Raw genomic sequence first — 15,847 nt, 5'->3', positions numbered from 1 at the left:
TCTTGGATGAAATACCCATGGGTCGTGAAGCCCCCTCCCAGACATGGCCGGGGGAATATCAGGGGACGTATGTGGGGCAGCCCTTGGCTGTGGGTCTTTATGTCTGTAAACCAGATGAAGACCACTTCCTGGGTGTGTGACTTTGAGCCAGCTTCTGTGCCTCTCTGGTCCTGTGTCATCGTGCGCAAATCAGAGCTAACAGTATGTACTTGGTGAGGTCACTGTGAAGGTTAGTGAGTTGGTATGTGTAACAGGCTTAGCACAGAGTAAGTGTTCAGTAAATGGAGGCTGTGAATACTATGGTCCAGGCACTGGCCGGACGCAGCTTGGTGTTGACAGAGACCCATCCTTCAATCCCAGCTCCGGGAGAGCCAGGGGGTGTCTGTCTGAGGGTGAGAAGCGGGAGGAAAGAAAGACAAGAAGGATGACAAGGGACGGGTTGAAGGATGGGCTTAGCAGCAGGTAGGGGGGTCGGCCTTAGAATCCCGACTTTCTGTATATCGATCGGGCTTTAGTTTTGGTGTAAGTGATCATTTATTGAGCACTTAATACGTATGAGGCTCCAAACTGGGTGTCTCGCTTGCTTATACCAGGATTTGAACCCAGGCCTGGCTTTCAACAGTATCTCTGCTCCTAACCCCTAAGCTGAGCTGCCTTTACGGGAGCTGCTGGGAGGAACCCAGGCACAGACGGGACTCTCTCCGGTTTGCCCTGGGGAGCGGCAGGGGGGAAGCCGACTCCGAAAGCATCCCGTGGCTGGCTCACATTCTAACCTTCCTGTGATGGAATTCCTTTATGGAATTCTAGAACGTTACGGATAGGAGGGTCCTTCAGGAGCATTTAGTCCAGGGATGCAAAGTGGTATCACCTCATGCGTCCATTCCAGCGAATCTATGCGTTAAGAAGGATTCTGAGGTTCTGTTCTCTTTCAGAAACCAAAGTGCCTTAATCTAGTAGTGATGTCGGTTGACGGTGTAGGAGGGGGAACAGTGTGGCCACCTGCCAGGTATTTACCACCTCTGGTCTAATTCAACCTCCTAACGTTGGACCACGGGAAACAATCTTAAAATGGAGTCAGGGGATTGAATTTTCAGACCGAACTCTTACCCGGTACCAGACCTTGGGCAACATTTCTTTGCCTCTCTGAGCCTCAGTCTCCTCATTTATACTGTAGGGATGTCCACACTGAACTCCTAGCGGTTTTGAAAGAAATAGAACGAGACCGTGTGTGTGAGGCTATGTTGTAAAGTATACATTATTTTTTAAGCGACGTGTAACTGGGACAGTCAACTATTAGGCAAAGCAAAGGGCTTGGCCTCTGACGACACATGAGAATCACCCGGGGAGGTTTTCAAGTTTTGATGCCCGGGCTGCACCTGAGACCATTTCCATCAGGATCCTACGAGGGGAACAGGGTGTCAGTTTTTTAAAACCTCTCCAGGTGATTCGGGCACCGAGTGAGGCCCCTGGCTCCTAGACCGGGAGCCCAGTATTCTCACCTCTGGACCCACGGCATTCAAAAAATACTGTGTATTTTAGGGGCACCTGGGTGGCTCAGTCGGTTAAGCATCCAACTTCGGCTCAGGTCGGTTCATGAGTTCAAGCCCCACCTCGGTCTGTCTGCTGTCAGCATAGACCCCACTTCACATCCTCTGTTCCCCCCCCACCCCTCCCGTTTGTTCTCTCGTTCCCTCTCTCTCAAAATAAGTAAATAAACTTAAAAAAAATACCGTGTATTTTACACTCGAGTCTTGGGGGAATATCAAGAGTTGGTAATTAGGGGGGCGAGGTGTGTATTAAAATTTTAAAAAGGAAAAGAGAGAGAGGGAGAACATATACCCTCCCTGGCCGTTCCTCAGGCTCACACCGTGTGCACGTTTCCTTAGGTCCCTCCGAGAGGGGCAGCTGAAGCTTTTTGAGCAGCTCCCCTTTCGTGAGGGGCTTCAAAATGCTTCCTGTGTCCTGAGCCCTTGCAGGGAACAGTGAGTTGGCCCTGGGAGTTGGGGGCTGGCAGTGGGGGGCAGGTGCATAGAGGACCCCCCCCATAGCATCAGTCGGTTCTGCTAACCCCACATCCCTGCCACCACCACAGCATAAGGAAGTCCTCAGAGCTGGAGGGTCCTGGAGTGGGGGGGTGGGGAGTGGATTTGCCCCCGCTGGGGGGCCAGCCTGCTGCCCCTTTCACACATCAGACCCCAGGTATGATGAGTTCGCAGATGGAAAACACACCAGCCATTTGCACGCGGGTTTCCTCTCCCTGGGACCTCGGGCCCCACCCCCCTCCTAGCTCTTCTGCCTGGAAACCTCCCCAAGCTGTGGGTCACATCCCCCTTTGCAGCGTCTCTGGCCGACTTCGACGTCTTCCTGCTTTTCTCCCTTGTAGCCAGGGCTCTCCTTCCTTGTAGCGGGGCCCTTATTGTTGCAAATGTCATGTCACTGGTACTAATGCTGATCATTATGGGCCCGGCTCTGGGATGCGTGCTTACAGAGTTTGTGATTCAGTCTTGGGTGGGGGTTGTATGTGCAGAAGGTGGATAGGACTCACCCGAAAGGAGAGGAGGGAGTCCCGGGCAGAAGCCAGGGGGGTGGGCGGACATGTGAGGAACAGCCGGAAGAGGAGACCGTGTGATTGGTGAATCAAATAGTCTGGTGGTGCTGGAAGGGGGGAGGGCCAGGGGGAGGTGGGGCACAGGAAGGGCAGCCGGGACCGGACAGGCAAAGCCCGTGCAAGCCCTCTGAGGACAGTGCACATTATCCTGGGGCCACAGGCTCGTGCAGGGAGTGGGGTGAAGAGGGGTTCTAGGCAGGGGGGTGGTCTGTGCTAAGATGTGCATGTGTGAAATACCTCTCTGGCCACAGAGTTTGGATGGGACGTTTCGGCTGCAGAGACAGTGGTGGGGAGAAGGGCACAGTGGAAGGGACATTTAAGAGGCCGTTGATTAGAAGGGATGGGCCCAGAGCGGGTGGTTTCTGTATGATGAGCGGAGCCTCCACGGACTTTTGCTGGTTGGCAATTTTTGGAGTTTCCTCCTTCCTCCCTGCCTCTAACTAGCTGGATAACTGGGGGTCTGTCCCCTGCCCCTTGAACCTTCGATTTCCTCCTCTGGAACAAACTCGTGTGTGTGGGGGGGGATCCCCCAGGGCCCTCCCACTTCTGATGGGCTGCCTGGAATTTTCTCTGTCCTTCACTTTCTCGGCAACCTCGTCTTCCTTCATCCTGGTAACAGTCTGCCCCCGCGAGGGACTGTTGAATAGAAGAGGGATGGAGGGAGAGAATGACTGACTGGTAGATGGATTCTCCCCACCCAGAATCCACATGTCTCTACCCCTTGAGTTCTGCCTTCTCTTCCTCTTACCCAGGGAGGTTAGCCATTTGCAAACCATGATTTTCTCTGTGTCCGTCTCTTGCTTGGTCTTTGTCTCCCTCTGATCTTTGTCTCATTTTGATATCTGTTTCTCTCTCCCCTTCTTCTCCGCCCCCTGCTTCCGTCCCCCTTCCCATCTCAGGGACCCCACAGCCCCAAGTGCAGGCTCCCGCTCTGTGGCCTGTCAGAACCCAGAGGTGGGAGGCGCTGGGTGACTGCCCAGATTGGGCAGGGCCCTTCTCTGCCCCTGGGGGCCCACAGGTGGGGCAGGGCATTGGGGAGGCAGCCTCTTGGCCCTGCTGACACAGGACCAGTTTTCTGAGAAGTGCCTCAAAATAAACCCCATTATCCCTGGAGGACTGCCAGCCTCCAGGGTGTCCGTGTCCAGAGCCAGGAGTAGGTCTTTCCTGCCCCAGTAAACTCCGGGGCCTGCAGGAATGTGGGTGGAGTCTCTGCCCTGCTCTGTGCCTCAGTTTCCTTCACTGCAAAATGTACCCGCAACTCTAATAGTATTTCGCACTGATGCAGTGGAGTTGCTGGGTCCTGTGTCCCACAGGGCGCCAGAGGGCGCCCCCTGGTGGTAGAGTTCCGCAATTCTGCTCTGGCCCCAGGCTTGCACGCGTGATTGCTCTGTCATTACCTACAGGTCCCTCCCTGGCGGACAGCTGAGCTAGGTCCTCAGGCATGCGGATGCCATGTGGCTTCTCAAAGGCGCCTCCCTAGACGCAGAACCCCTCTCTCTGGGAGGCACTGTGCTAAGTGGAATTTTCTCCACCTCCCTACTTTTCCAGGGTACCCTGCAAACTAACTTCTCAGGCAACCCGAGACCAAAGCAGGTCTTCTCTGGTGTTTCGTTTTTTGTATCTTGACAAATATTGTGCGAGGTTGACTCGGTCCCGTAGCAAAGAGAAATGTGATCGAGGGTCCCAGCAACCCCCGGGGGCTGATTGAAACTAGTCTCAGCCCTCTGCCACCTTGTAGTGTTTCTTCTCTGAGAACCTGTATGCGCTCTTGTGCAACCCCTGCGTCTGTGTTTCTGTTGCTGTGCCGGTGGTGACATGGATTTTGGCAGAGAGAGAATGAAATCATAGTTGGGTAGCCCCTCGTCCGCATCATGAGGGGCTTTACCGATGCCATGTGTGACTGCACGCCGTGAAATCCTGTGTCCCGGGCTCGCGCTCGAGCTCCCAGACCCCATTCCTCAGTGGCCCATGACACTGTGCTGCCCGTGGGCCTCAAAGGCTGTGGGTTCATGTTTCCTTGTGGGCACGGGCCAGCGCCGATTTGCAAGGCTGGACTAATTCCTACAGCTTCACTGGGCAAGTCCCAGGACGGAATTTGGCTCAGGACATGACATTCCATTCCTGGCGTTGTTACCTTGTGACCCCGGGGTGGGGGGGGGCAGACCTTTCTGAAGCCTGATCTCCAGGAACAGAAGTAGGTCCCATGCCGGCCTCATCTTAATCCACCTTAAAGGCCAAAGGCAGAGCCTCAGAAACCTTCGTGCGTGGGCCAGGAGAGAGAAAAATGAACTCTGAGGTTTGAGGACGCAGGGTGGCTCCTCAGTCCGTGGCTTTGCCCCTAGACTTGTTCTCTTTGAGCTGCTGTTTATCGAAACACGGACAACTGTGTGCCTCAGTGGTTTCTCACAGCAGCCCTGTGAAAGGGAAGGTGCATGGTGCCATTTTATGGACGAGGACACGGAAGCCAAAGAAATAACATTGAGTTGGAACGCAGCCGGTATCCTGAAGGTGCCGGTACGATACTATTGCTACGTGGCTTGCAAGATGCCATCTAAGCGACTTGGAGAACTCGGTCTCAGGAGCCTGGATGAGTTGGGTTTGAATTTTGACCCTGCCTCTCGCTGCCTGTATAGTCAAAGCACGTTCTTTGATCTCTCTCTCTGCCTGTTTCCTCATCTATAAAATCTCTCCCATTTCCCCAGCTTTTTTCCCCCCTAAGTTTATTTTAAGAGAAAGCAGGGGAGGGGTAGCAAGAGGGAGAGAGACTGTCGAGCAGGCTCCGTACCTTCAGGCGCCCATCTCTGTCGAACTCGCAGACTTCGAGATCGTGACCTGAGCTGAAATCAAGAGTCAGAGGCTTAATCAGCTGAGCCACCCAGGCGCCCCATCCCCATTTTTTGAAATGAAAATCTGATCATGTCCCTTTCTCTTTTGCCTAAATCCTTTTAAGGGCTGCCTAATGTTTGTGGTCTCGTGCTGAACTCTTGGTCACAACCCCTACCGTCCTATCTGGCTTTACACTCCCCTCTTTCTGCTCTCAGCAGTCACTCATGTGGCACCTTCCTTCCGACCCACCCCCGGACCTTTGCATCTGCTGTTCCCGCCACCTTTCCCTTCCTCTCTCGGGCTAGTAGATTCCTCCTTGGCTTTCACGTGTCAGCCTAAGCACCTCTTCCTCCAGGAAACTCTGCCGGATGCCGCCTGACTAGGTCCGCGATCTTGGCTAGGCGGGCTGGGCTGCGCAGCTCCAGACCGTGGGTTATATCCGTGTCTGTTCCCTGAGTCTCTCACCATCTGGGACCAACAGCCTGCTGGTACACGTCCCTCTCGCAGTGATGGAGGAACATACAAGAGTAAACAAGCATGTGGGGCACCTGGGGGCTTTGACGGAGACCCGCTTCTGTCCTCATCCCAGCGGCCAGAGCGACTCGCCGGCCGTGCCTGGGGATGGGGAGTCCACCCAAAGAGGGCTCCCCCAGTGTGTCACCGTCAGGTGGCTCTCGTCGTGCCTCAGCGAGCATCCCATGCCTCTTCGGCAGCGCTGTGGTTCGTTACGTTTATTTCGGTCACGGTTTACAGAATCTGGCTCCCAACGACAGCGAGACGCATGGGTCTTTTTGCAGAGTCTATCCCCGCCTCCCCGCACAATGCCTGGCACGTAGTAGGTGCTCAGTAAATACAGGAGGAAAGGAATGGGAGCGTGAATGAACGTGGGAGGAAAACAGAGGCGGCCTGGGTGGGCAGGGTGTGGCGGGACTCCTCGCCTCCCCTGCTCACGGCCCTGTACCCCCTTCCCCTGCCCGTGGGAAGGGTTCAAAGGTGAGCGGGACCACTGGCGCAGCGGCAGGACCATCTGCATCAAGACGCACGAGAGCGGCCAGAAGGAGATCGAGGCCTTCGATGCCGCCATCCTGCTCATCCGTAACCCCTACAAGGCGCTCATGGCAGAGTTCAATCGCAAGTACGGCGGCCACATCGGCTTCGCTGCACATGCCCACTGGAAGGGCAAAGGTACGGGGGAGGGGGGGCGTGAGGCAGGGGTGCGGCAGGTTGGGGTGAGAGGCCGGTGCTGTCTGCCGCGAGGGATCCAGGCAGGCCCCCCGCGTTCCCCCCGCCCCCAGCGTCCCCTGCTGAGAGCCAGTGTGATGCCCTAGGGCAGCGGGCAAGGGCCTCGGCTTGGGCCCAGGAGCAACTCCCTGGGTTCAATGCCCATCTCCGCCACTTCCCTCCCCTGGACTTAAGTTTGTCCCATCTATAAAATGGGGGTAATCATCGTGAGGCTCTAAGAATTTAACCCTTTAAAACCACTCTGTAAATGTGACTCGTGATGGAGATAGAAACCCTCACATGATTGATATGGGATGGATTGAAACCGTTTCAGGAGCCCTTTCCCCTGGGAGTCAGGAGACCTGAATTCAGCCCCGGGTCGGTGGCTGGTGGCCATGAGGTCACTTAGGAGCTCCTAAGGACTCGCAGAGCAGCACTGCGGTGAACCACCCCTAACAACTCTGGGTTGTGAGGCTCCAAGAGGTGAAGTGACCTGCGCCCGGTCACACAGCTGGGAGGTGACCGTTGACCCCCCCAGCAGTGAATCTTAATATGATCTGCCTTTGACATTCACCTCTGGTACTTAGATGACAGCTGTGTGGATGAATGTCTCACAGGGAGGTGGCCCACGATAATGGAGAGAGCTTTACCGTCAGACCCAAGCTCTGTCCTCCTGAGTATCTTTAATCCCTCTGGCTCTCAGAATCCCCTATCGGCTTCCACCCGCATCGCCATCGCGGTAACGAGAGTCTTGAAACCCCATTCGTTTAACCCTGCTTTTACAGCTGGGACAAGCTAAGCTCAGGGAGGTGAAGAGGCTTCTCCAGGACGCGGGAGAGCTGGGGTTTGACCCCAGAAAGTCTTGCTCCTGAGCCCCGGCCCTTCACCACCACAGTGGTAACGGATGGGGCAAAACGTCGATGGAACGGTGGGCGTCGCAGGCCAGTAGCTGCTCTGTAAATGTGAGCTCTCTCCACCTTACCCAGCCCGCTCCAGCCTCAACACTGAGGGGTGCTTTCCACATCCCCCCCCCCCCCGCCCGACTCCCCACAACTGCTCTCCAGCCCTGGCCCCTCCCCAGAGAGGACCGGAACTTGACGGGACGGTATGCACTGAGCAATCCGACAGTTACACCCGCAGCAGTGACCTCGTTCATTAAGACTCTTGTGCCTGTCTGGCCAACCGTGCCCTGGCTTCCCAGTTCAGTCAGGGGGGTCCTCTGCGCCTTCCCTTGCCTCACTGCCCCCCGCCCCAGAGGGTGGAAGCGTAGGCGGTGACATTTGTGCCCTTGTTCCCCGAAAGGTCCTCCGATTTACTTACAGAACAATCGAAAATGAACACCACTCAGGGCCAGGCTGAGAAGTCTGCAGGCGCCCAGGGCAGAGGGCCTGTCCTGAGCATAGACTTTGCACCAATAAAGGACCAGCTGGAAAGGACCTGGGGCTGACCAAGCCCAGGGGTCCCCAGCCCCCACCGCACGTCAACATCCCTGGAGGAGTGTGGGGAAGTCCCAGTGCCCAGACTGCACCCGGACCATTGCTGTGGTGGATCCCGGGCATCGGTATTTTTTAAAGCATCCAGGATACAGGCAGGACTGAGAACCACTGATTGTCTATTTATTAATGGGGAAACTGAGGCCCAGAGAGAGGCAGGGACCTGCCAAGGTCGTTAGGGAAGGAGTAGAATCCAGCTCTCTGGCTCCCAGGTATCCCGATGTCCCCATGGACAAGGGAGGGGACTCACTTGGGAGGCTCTCATGGGGCCAGGCACTTTGCATGCTTCTTGGCATTTAACCCTTCTAATTCCAGGAAGAGGGAAGAAGGGCTTTTGTGGTCAAGGTGGCATTCCATTGCACAGGCAAGGAAACCATCCCAGGAAGGCTTATTCACCTCACTGGGCTAAGGCCCCAGGGTTTGGCAGAGCTGGGGTTCAACCCCAGGCGTTAGCCACCAGGCTCTCTTACCTTGAGGGGTCTCTGACCTCCTGATGAGTTCACTGCTGCTTTCCTGGTTTAGTGCCTGGTCTCAGATTCAGACAGTTCCAATTCCCAGGAGCCCCTTGCCTCTTTCCTGATCAAGGCAGCTGGGAGCTTGAAAACCAAAGACAAGGGAGGTGTCAGGACAGGCTCAACCACGAGGCTGCAGGGGATGGGAGAGAAGAGATTCCAGCAAATGTATCTCCTGTTGGGTGCCTGGGGTCCCAACCTGAGTCCAGGATGGGAGGGGTGGGGAGGGCTTCTCCACTGCATCACCTCTCAGGCAGGCCTGACCCCGGTCTTAAGTGCTCTGAGAGCCTTCCCCCAAAGAACCAGTTCTCTCTCTGCTTTAACGCCTGGCCCTTGGAGGCACTTGTTTGAGACCCTTGCTTTTAGGGTCCCTGCATCAGCAACATCAGTGTCACTTGGGAACTGGTTAGAAAAACATTCTGCGGCCCCCACCGCAGACCTGCGGAGTCACATTGCGGGCGGGCGCCTGGCAAATCTGGGTCTTACCCATCCCTCCAGATGTTTGATACACATTGATGCCCCAACATGAGAACCACTGCCTTCATAAAAACCTTGCAGCTCAGAGTGTGGCCTGTGGATCAGTGGTGTCCATCACCTGGAAGCTTCTGAAAAGCTTTTCTCAAAAAGCCCATCTCAGCCCTCCCCCACCCCCTGCCAGGGTCCCTGAATGGGAATCTGCATTTTAACAAGATTCTCTGGGAAGCTTCCTAGGCACTTGCAAGTTTGAGAACGCCTGGCTTAGAATGCCCTCCCCTAGCAGGTGACGGTCACCTCCCTAAGAGCAGAGCTCCCCTAGCTGCTGAGCACATCCGTCCCACCCTGCCTCTGCCCCCTTCCCCTTTAGAGCTGGGTCAAGGCCCTTGCAACCCTCCCCGCCCCCCCCCCCCATTTTGGGTTCCATAACGTTAATTTTACAGTCTCCCTGGAGTGGGTCCAAAGCAAAGTTTTATGTGATATGATTACACAAGGTGAATCGTCCTGATCTAATGAAACAGACTGTGTTTGATGATTCCGTGGGGAATTAAGTGCAGTTAAGCTATTAATCAGGCCCCGGTTCTTCTCGACAAGAGGGAGCAAAGAGGGGCCCGAGGGGCCCTGCCAGGCTCACGTGTGGGACCGTTCCAGTGGAACCAGCACTGGTGACCAACGGTCCGTGGCTCGGCTTGCCTTTATTACCCGCTTTGAAGGCAGCGATCAGTTACCGGGAATCCTGTGCTAATCGGGGCTTCTGTCTTCACCTTTTATCCTTCTTTCTGATGAAGTGGGTTAGGAACAGCCAGGATGGCAATCTTTGGGGTAGGCACACAGCTGTTGCCGAGGCAGCTCGGGTGTTGCCCGGAAGCTCTGATGCGACGGGTGGGGCACCTGGGGCACCTCGGTGACGCCAGGGCACCAGCATCAAGGATGATCGTGACCGTAGCCAGCACTTACGGAGCACCTGCTGGATCCCAGGCCGGGTGCCAGGGTTTTTGCCGCGCTTACTCCATTCCCTCCGCCCAGCACGCCCAGGATGGAGGTCTTCGCGCAGTTGTTCTGCCGATGGGTAAACTGAGCCACCGGGAGACCGACCGAGCCCCTCAGCTACTCTAGGGAGGAAAGGGGTCGCGAATGCTGTCCGTCTGACTCCCAAGTTGTCCGTGAACAGACCCCCGAGTCGTAGAACAACAGCCAAAGGTGAAGTGAGCCGTGGTAAACTAGGAGCTGATCCCAAAGGGTTTCCTAGGAGGGCAGGAGCCGGGCTCAGTCAGGGTTCAAATCCTGTCTTGGGTGATTACTGTGTGGCCTTGAGCGACTGGCTTCCTGTCTCTGAGCCTCCTTTTTCCTGTGTGTAAAATGGGCCCAAGTCTCACTCTCCAGGCTTCTTGGGAAAAGGGGAGGTGGCCGACACATAGTAGGTGCTCAGGCAACATACAGTCTCATCCCCCGGTGATCTCCAGTCAGCAAGGATGCCATGCTGTCTCCGCCCGCCTGCATTGAAGGCCAGGAGCCCCGTTTGCAGGACTCTGACCACCGTGCAGGCGGGTCCTTCCTTCTCCTCGATGACCACCGTGCAGCACCCCCTCCAGCAAATATTTGAGATGGTCAGAAGTGGCCAAGCCTGGAAAGCCGATCTGCATGTTACTAGGTGACTGAGTACCATCTCCGTCCACCTGGGCCTCTGCCATCAGAGCAGCAGGTGTCCTGAATCATCCGGGACGCCGTGAGGTGACTCAGGAGTGGAGAGATTCTTAAAAAGAAAAAAAAAAAAACGAAACTATACACATGCTATATGTTCTTTTAATCACTCATACATCTGGTCTTAACCCATTACAACAGTGTGGGCCCAATTAGCCAGATACATTGTAAATAATTTATCGTCAGGATAAAATCTATCCTTGTCACCAGGATATAGATTTCCCAAGCAACGGTGGTGTTCCGGGGGGGCCACTGGGAGAGCCGGAGCCTCTCCACAGGTCTTGATGTGTTCTGCAAAGAAAGAGGAGCCCTTTATCACGTCACAGTTTGGCGGTTGGGAATTTCAATTTAGTTCAACAAGCATTTATTGAGCACCTGCTGGGTGTAAGGCAGTGGGGGTGAGGCTCCTGGTGCCTGGGAAGGATTAGGACCTGGGATCAGACAGGCCTGGTCTGGAGGGTGCTGCCTGGGGCTGTGTGACCTCGGGCCAGTCACTTACCCTCTCTGAGCCTCAGTTTCCTCACTGGTGATACAAGTGAACAGTAGCCCTTTCCTTGCAGGGTAGTTTTTAGGATTAAATGAGATCATGGGCACCCATCACCCAGCAAAGGTTGAGGATTTAGTTATTAAGAACCAGTTGGGCTCCCCCAACCCAGCTTGGAAAACTCACCAGACTGTCGTTCAATAAACAAATCCCTCTGGAGGGGGCAGGGCGGTGGTGCTTCTGTGAGCAGCAGAGGGTCTGGCTTCAGCGTTTTGGGGCGCCTGACCCCTCTGATTGTCCTAGTGGGGGTTTGGAATCCCTTTCTGCCTTCCCAGCATCCTCTGTGATCTCCTTCCACAGTTACCCAGATTCTTGTTCTGTCAGTTTCAGCAGCTTCAGGGCTGGCTGGTGTCTCTTTGAGGTCCTCTCTAGGGTTTCCCCAAGCCGTCACTCACATTCTCCTGTAGCCTGCCTTTCGAGTCAGACCATCCCCAAACACCTTCCCGATGCTGGTGACAATGCACCCTGCCATTTTCCCATGGCAAGGTAATACACCACAAAACAAAACATAGTGTATGATGATAAAAAGTAGAGAAACAACACGAAGGCAAAGATGACGATATAGAGCATCTGACTTCAACTCTACCCCCAGCCCAGTCCATCAGAGACAACATACGCGGGGAGTTCAAAGGGGGCTGCGGAGCCCAGAGCCAGGAGAGCCGGGGAAGACAAGATCTCATCTCAGGATAATGACAGGAATAGTATTGAGTCAACATCTACTGAGCACGTCCTGGGCCTGGGGCCCCAAGCTCAAAACCTCCTATGCTTTAATCCGCTTGCGCATACAAAGGTCCTACTATCGTAGGACCTGGGAGTAGATTGGGAGTAGATAACCGTTACCAAGGAGGAGAATTGCTACTACACAGGGTAACTTGATGGTGAAAAGCCTAGACTTTGAAGCCAGACTGGTGTCCCATCTTGGCTCTACCGATGATTAGCTGTGTGTCCAAGAGCACCTGACTTAACCTCTCTGTGCCTCTTTTATTTTCCTGTTTAATGAAAACGAGCGTACCTGTCGCACAGAGTCGTGAGGAATAAGTGAATGAGTAGCTCTATTCATACGCTTATTGTATGTGAATACAAATGCATATAGAAGTACAGTAAATACACGTATTTGTGGATAAGTCTGTGCCGGGCCTACAGTGAGCACCAAACGAGTGGTGGTGTTATCCCCAAAGACAAGGTGAAGAACCTTCCAGGAGGAAGCGGCGGCACGGAGGGGGCAGGAATCAGGCCAGTTTGGGGATCCGAAGGACTGGGTAAGGGTGTCGCTGTCAGTCACTGCGTCCGCTGCCACCTGACCCTTGTCCCCAGAGCCCCTCCTCCCTCTGACCCGGCCCTGCCTCCTCTCTCCAGAGTGGCCGGAGTTTGTGCGGAACTACGCCCCGTGGTGGGCCACTCACACGCTGGACTGGCTCAAGTTCGGCAAGAAGGTGCTGGTGGTGCACTTCGAGGACCTGAAGCGGGACCTGTTCGTCCAGCTGGGCCGCATGGTCAGCCTGCTGGGCGTGGCCGTCAGGGAGGACCGGCTGCTGTGCGTGGAGAGCCAGAAGGACGGCAACTTCAAGCGCTCGGGGCTCCGGAAGCTCGAGTACGACCCCTACACGGCCGACATGCAGAAGGTCATCTCTGCCTACATCAAGATGGTGGACGCGGCCCTGAAGGGGAGGAACCTCACCGGTGTTCCTGACGACTACTACCCCAGATGATGCATCAGGCAGGGAAGGGGCCGGGAGTCCCGCCCGAGCAGGGGTCTCGAGACTCCTGGGGACGCCCCCCCCCACCCCAACCCATCTGTCCTCTCTCTCTGGCTTGGGGACAATCCCCTTGGCCGCTGTCGGCCTTCAGTGACTTTGCTGCATGACCAAGGAGGCTCGAGGGAAGAGACTGGGCACTCCCCACCCTTGGAGGCGCAGGGGGCCCCTGGTTTGGAGACATTCTAGCCACGTGGACCCTTTTCTGTCTCCTCTGCCCCTGCCCCCCCCCCCCGCCACTCTGGGCCCCACCTGTGGGAGGGAGGGCTCACGGTGGCCCCAGGACACGGGTGTCCCACTGCAGATGTCAAGGACCTCGATGCCAGGGTGGAAGGGACTGTAGCAGGAGAAAGTGGCCCCAGACTCTCTTCCCTTCTGGGCTGAACATTCACGGCCTCCCCCCACCTTCTCCCCTCCACCCCCGGAGTCACAGGCACCAACACTTATCCGGGCCGCTTCTGTTTGAAGAAGGATCTCAGACAGCCCGGGTGGGGTGCGGAGGCCATGATGCTCACAGGACGTTAACGGGCACCACTGCATGGGGGCGCTGTTGTCATGAGCCCACCTCTCGCCACAGTGCTCCTGAGAAGCCATCGGGTTGGTTGGCCACCTCTAGGGCCGGAATTCTGCCCTTTTCTTCCCCTGCTGTAGCCAGAAGGTGACCTTGGGATCTTTGATCTCCCTTCTAGGGGTTCTCAGGCGCCAATAGTCACCCCACCAGGATGGCCACATGCAGAATCTTGAGTAACACAGCTCTCTGTTGTGGCGCCCAACACATTGATCCTACACTGCCCTCTGACCCCTACCAGTGGGTCCTTTGCTATCCGGATGAGAGAGCAAAGTGCTCCAAATCAGGTGGGACCATGACCCTACTACCTTCCCAGACCATTGACCTCCCCTTGGTCATAGTCCAGTGGGGCTGGCCTCCCTCAGAATGGGAATGGTTCTTCATTTCCATACAAGCACTGCCCCCTTGGTGGTTAAGACCTCAAACCAAAGGATTCTCAAGGACCTGGGTTGCTAATTCTCTGTCTTTGAAAGCATCGATTCAGGACCCATCTTTCCCCCGCCTCGGATACCAGTGGCTTCACATCCAGCCCATACCCGTGCACCTGTCTCATTCCCTACCACGTAGATGCAAAAGCCATAGGTCACAGATCTTTGCTATTCTGTCTGGAGCAGCCCCCCCCACTCAGCCCCTTCGAAGGCTCGGGGGGCAGGTAAAAATGCCCATTCCCAAATACCCAAGAGACTAGGGAGAAGGAGCGTGTAAAGAGATATATTTTTTTAAGAGGAATAGAACTAATACGTTCTGCCCCTTGGCACTTGGCCACTCGAAGAGAAGGGCTTAGGGATTGACCCTGTGTTTCTCTTCCCTGATTCCCTCAGCTGTGGGATTCGGGCCACCGCAGGGCCCAGCCAGGGGGCCCTGAATGTATTTTATACCATGTTTCTTCCCCCACCCCCCACCCAGGCTAATTTCTAGTCTTTTGAGAAGCAGTCGAGGGTGTGGCCTCCCCTCCCACTTAGAGATCAGCGCTCTCTGGGGTGACTCTTGGTCCAAGACCTGGGCCAGCTCTGCTGGTGGCCACTCAGGCCACAAGCCTCAGTCCGAAGATTCCTCAGGTCAACACCATCATTAAAAAGCGAGTTTTGTTGAGTATTCTGCCATGTCGTGGAGTGTTGTGTAAGGCGATTTCACAAATGGGTGTGTGTGTGTGTGTGTGTGTGTGTGTGTGTGAGAGAGAGAGAGAGAGTGAGTGTGTGTGTGTGTGTGGGTGGGTGTGGTAGAAGTGTACACGGAGTCTTGACCCAAGTCACCGACAGCACTCCACCTGGGTCACAGGCTAAACCCTGGCCCGCCTCCAAAATGGATCCTGATGGTATTTCCAGACTGAGCCTGAATCTGCCCACTGCTTTGATTGTGGCCACAGACTGAGCCCCAGACCTAGTCCTGGATGGGGCTTTTGCTTGGTCACTCTGGGCCCTGACCTTGAATGCTGTCTGGGCCCTCATCTGACCTCAGACAGAGCCTTGACTCTGGTCCCAAGCTGAGCCCTGAAGCCCTATGCCAATCTCCTTTCCCCTTTCTATGATCTGTTCCTCCCTGGCCAGAAGGGAGGGAAGCCATGGAACCTGCAGCCCCACGCTTTCCTGGACTCTCCTCAGATCTCACAGACTCTCTGCCATATTCTCCCACCACAGATCACTGCAGGGCAGGGGGCAAGGGGTTTCCCACCCCTTTAGGCCGGGGCAAGATGGCCAGTTAGGCAACCTTCTCTCTGGCCAATTTCTGCCCATTTGTATCACACTTCAGCAATCCTCTTGAATCAAATCTGTAGGTCAGACCCAGAAGGAACCAAGGCAACATTCATTCATTCCCTCGTTTCTTCAACAAATATTTTACTGGGCATCTACTGTGGGCCAGGCACTCCTCTAGCTTCTAGAGGCTTAAAAAGGGACAAAAAAATCCTGGTCCCCACAGTTTACATTTTGCCAAGTACCGAGCAGATACTTGTAAGTAATCGGAAAGCTTTTAAGGAGGGGGATGGGGCGGGGGCAAAGAAGGAAAGTCCCTAGGTGGCTTGTGACTGACCCCAGGAGGGTATTCTCAACCCCGGTGGACTGGGGCATTGCATGCTGATGCCCAGTCACTAGCCAGAACCGGCCCACGTCCCACAGAGGTGATGGCAGAAACTGGCCAGTCAGGGCCT

General features: G+C 55.4%; 1 protein-coding gene across 4 annotated transcripts in view; it reads left to right on the top strand.

Annotated features, from left to right (window-relative positions):
- The window catches only part of WSCD2 (WSC domain containing 2), a 116,354-nt gene extending 101,558 nt beyond the window's left edge, over positions 1-14,796 (top strand). For 3 of the 4 annotated variants that reach the window (XM_030336667.1, XM_030336668.1, XM_030336669.1), the window contains exons 8-9: positions 6,419-6,619; positions 12,736-13,088. In XM_030336667.1, the coding sequence (XP_030192527.1) occupies positions 6,419-6,619; positions 12,736-13,088 (554 nt within the window). Of the gene's footprint in view, positions 1-6,418; positions 6,620-12,735 lie in introns of all 4 variants that reach the window. The other variant, XM_030336675.1, reaches the window with a different exon arrangement.
- Positions 14,797-15,847: the final 1,051 nt, after the last annotated feature.

Source organism: Lynx canadensis, chromosome D3, assembly GCF_007474595.2.
Source record: "Lynx canadensis isolate LIC74 chromosome D3, mLynCan4.pri.v2, whole genome shotgun sequence".
Classification (NCBI taxonomy): Eukaryota; Metazoa; Chordata; class Mammalia; order Carnivora; family Felidae; genus Lynx; species Lynx canadensis.
Note: the sequence above shows the minus strand (reverse complement) of the source record. Positions and strands in the feature narration are given on the sequence as shown.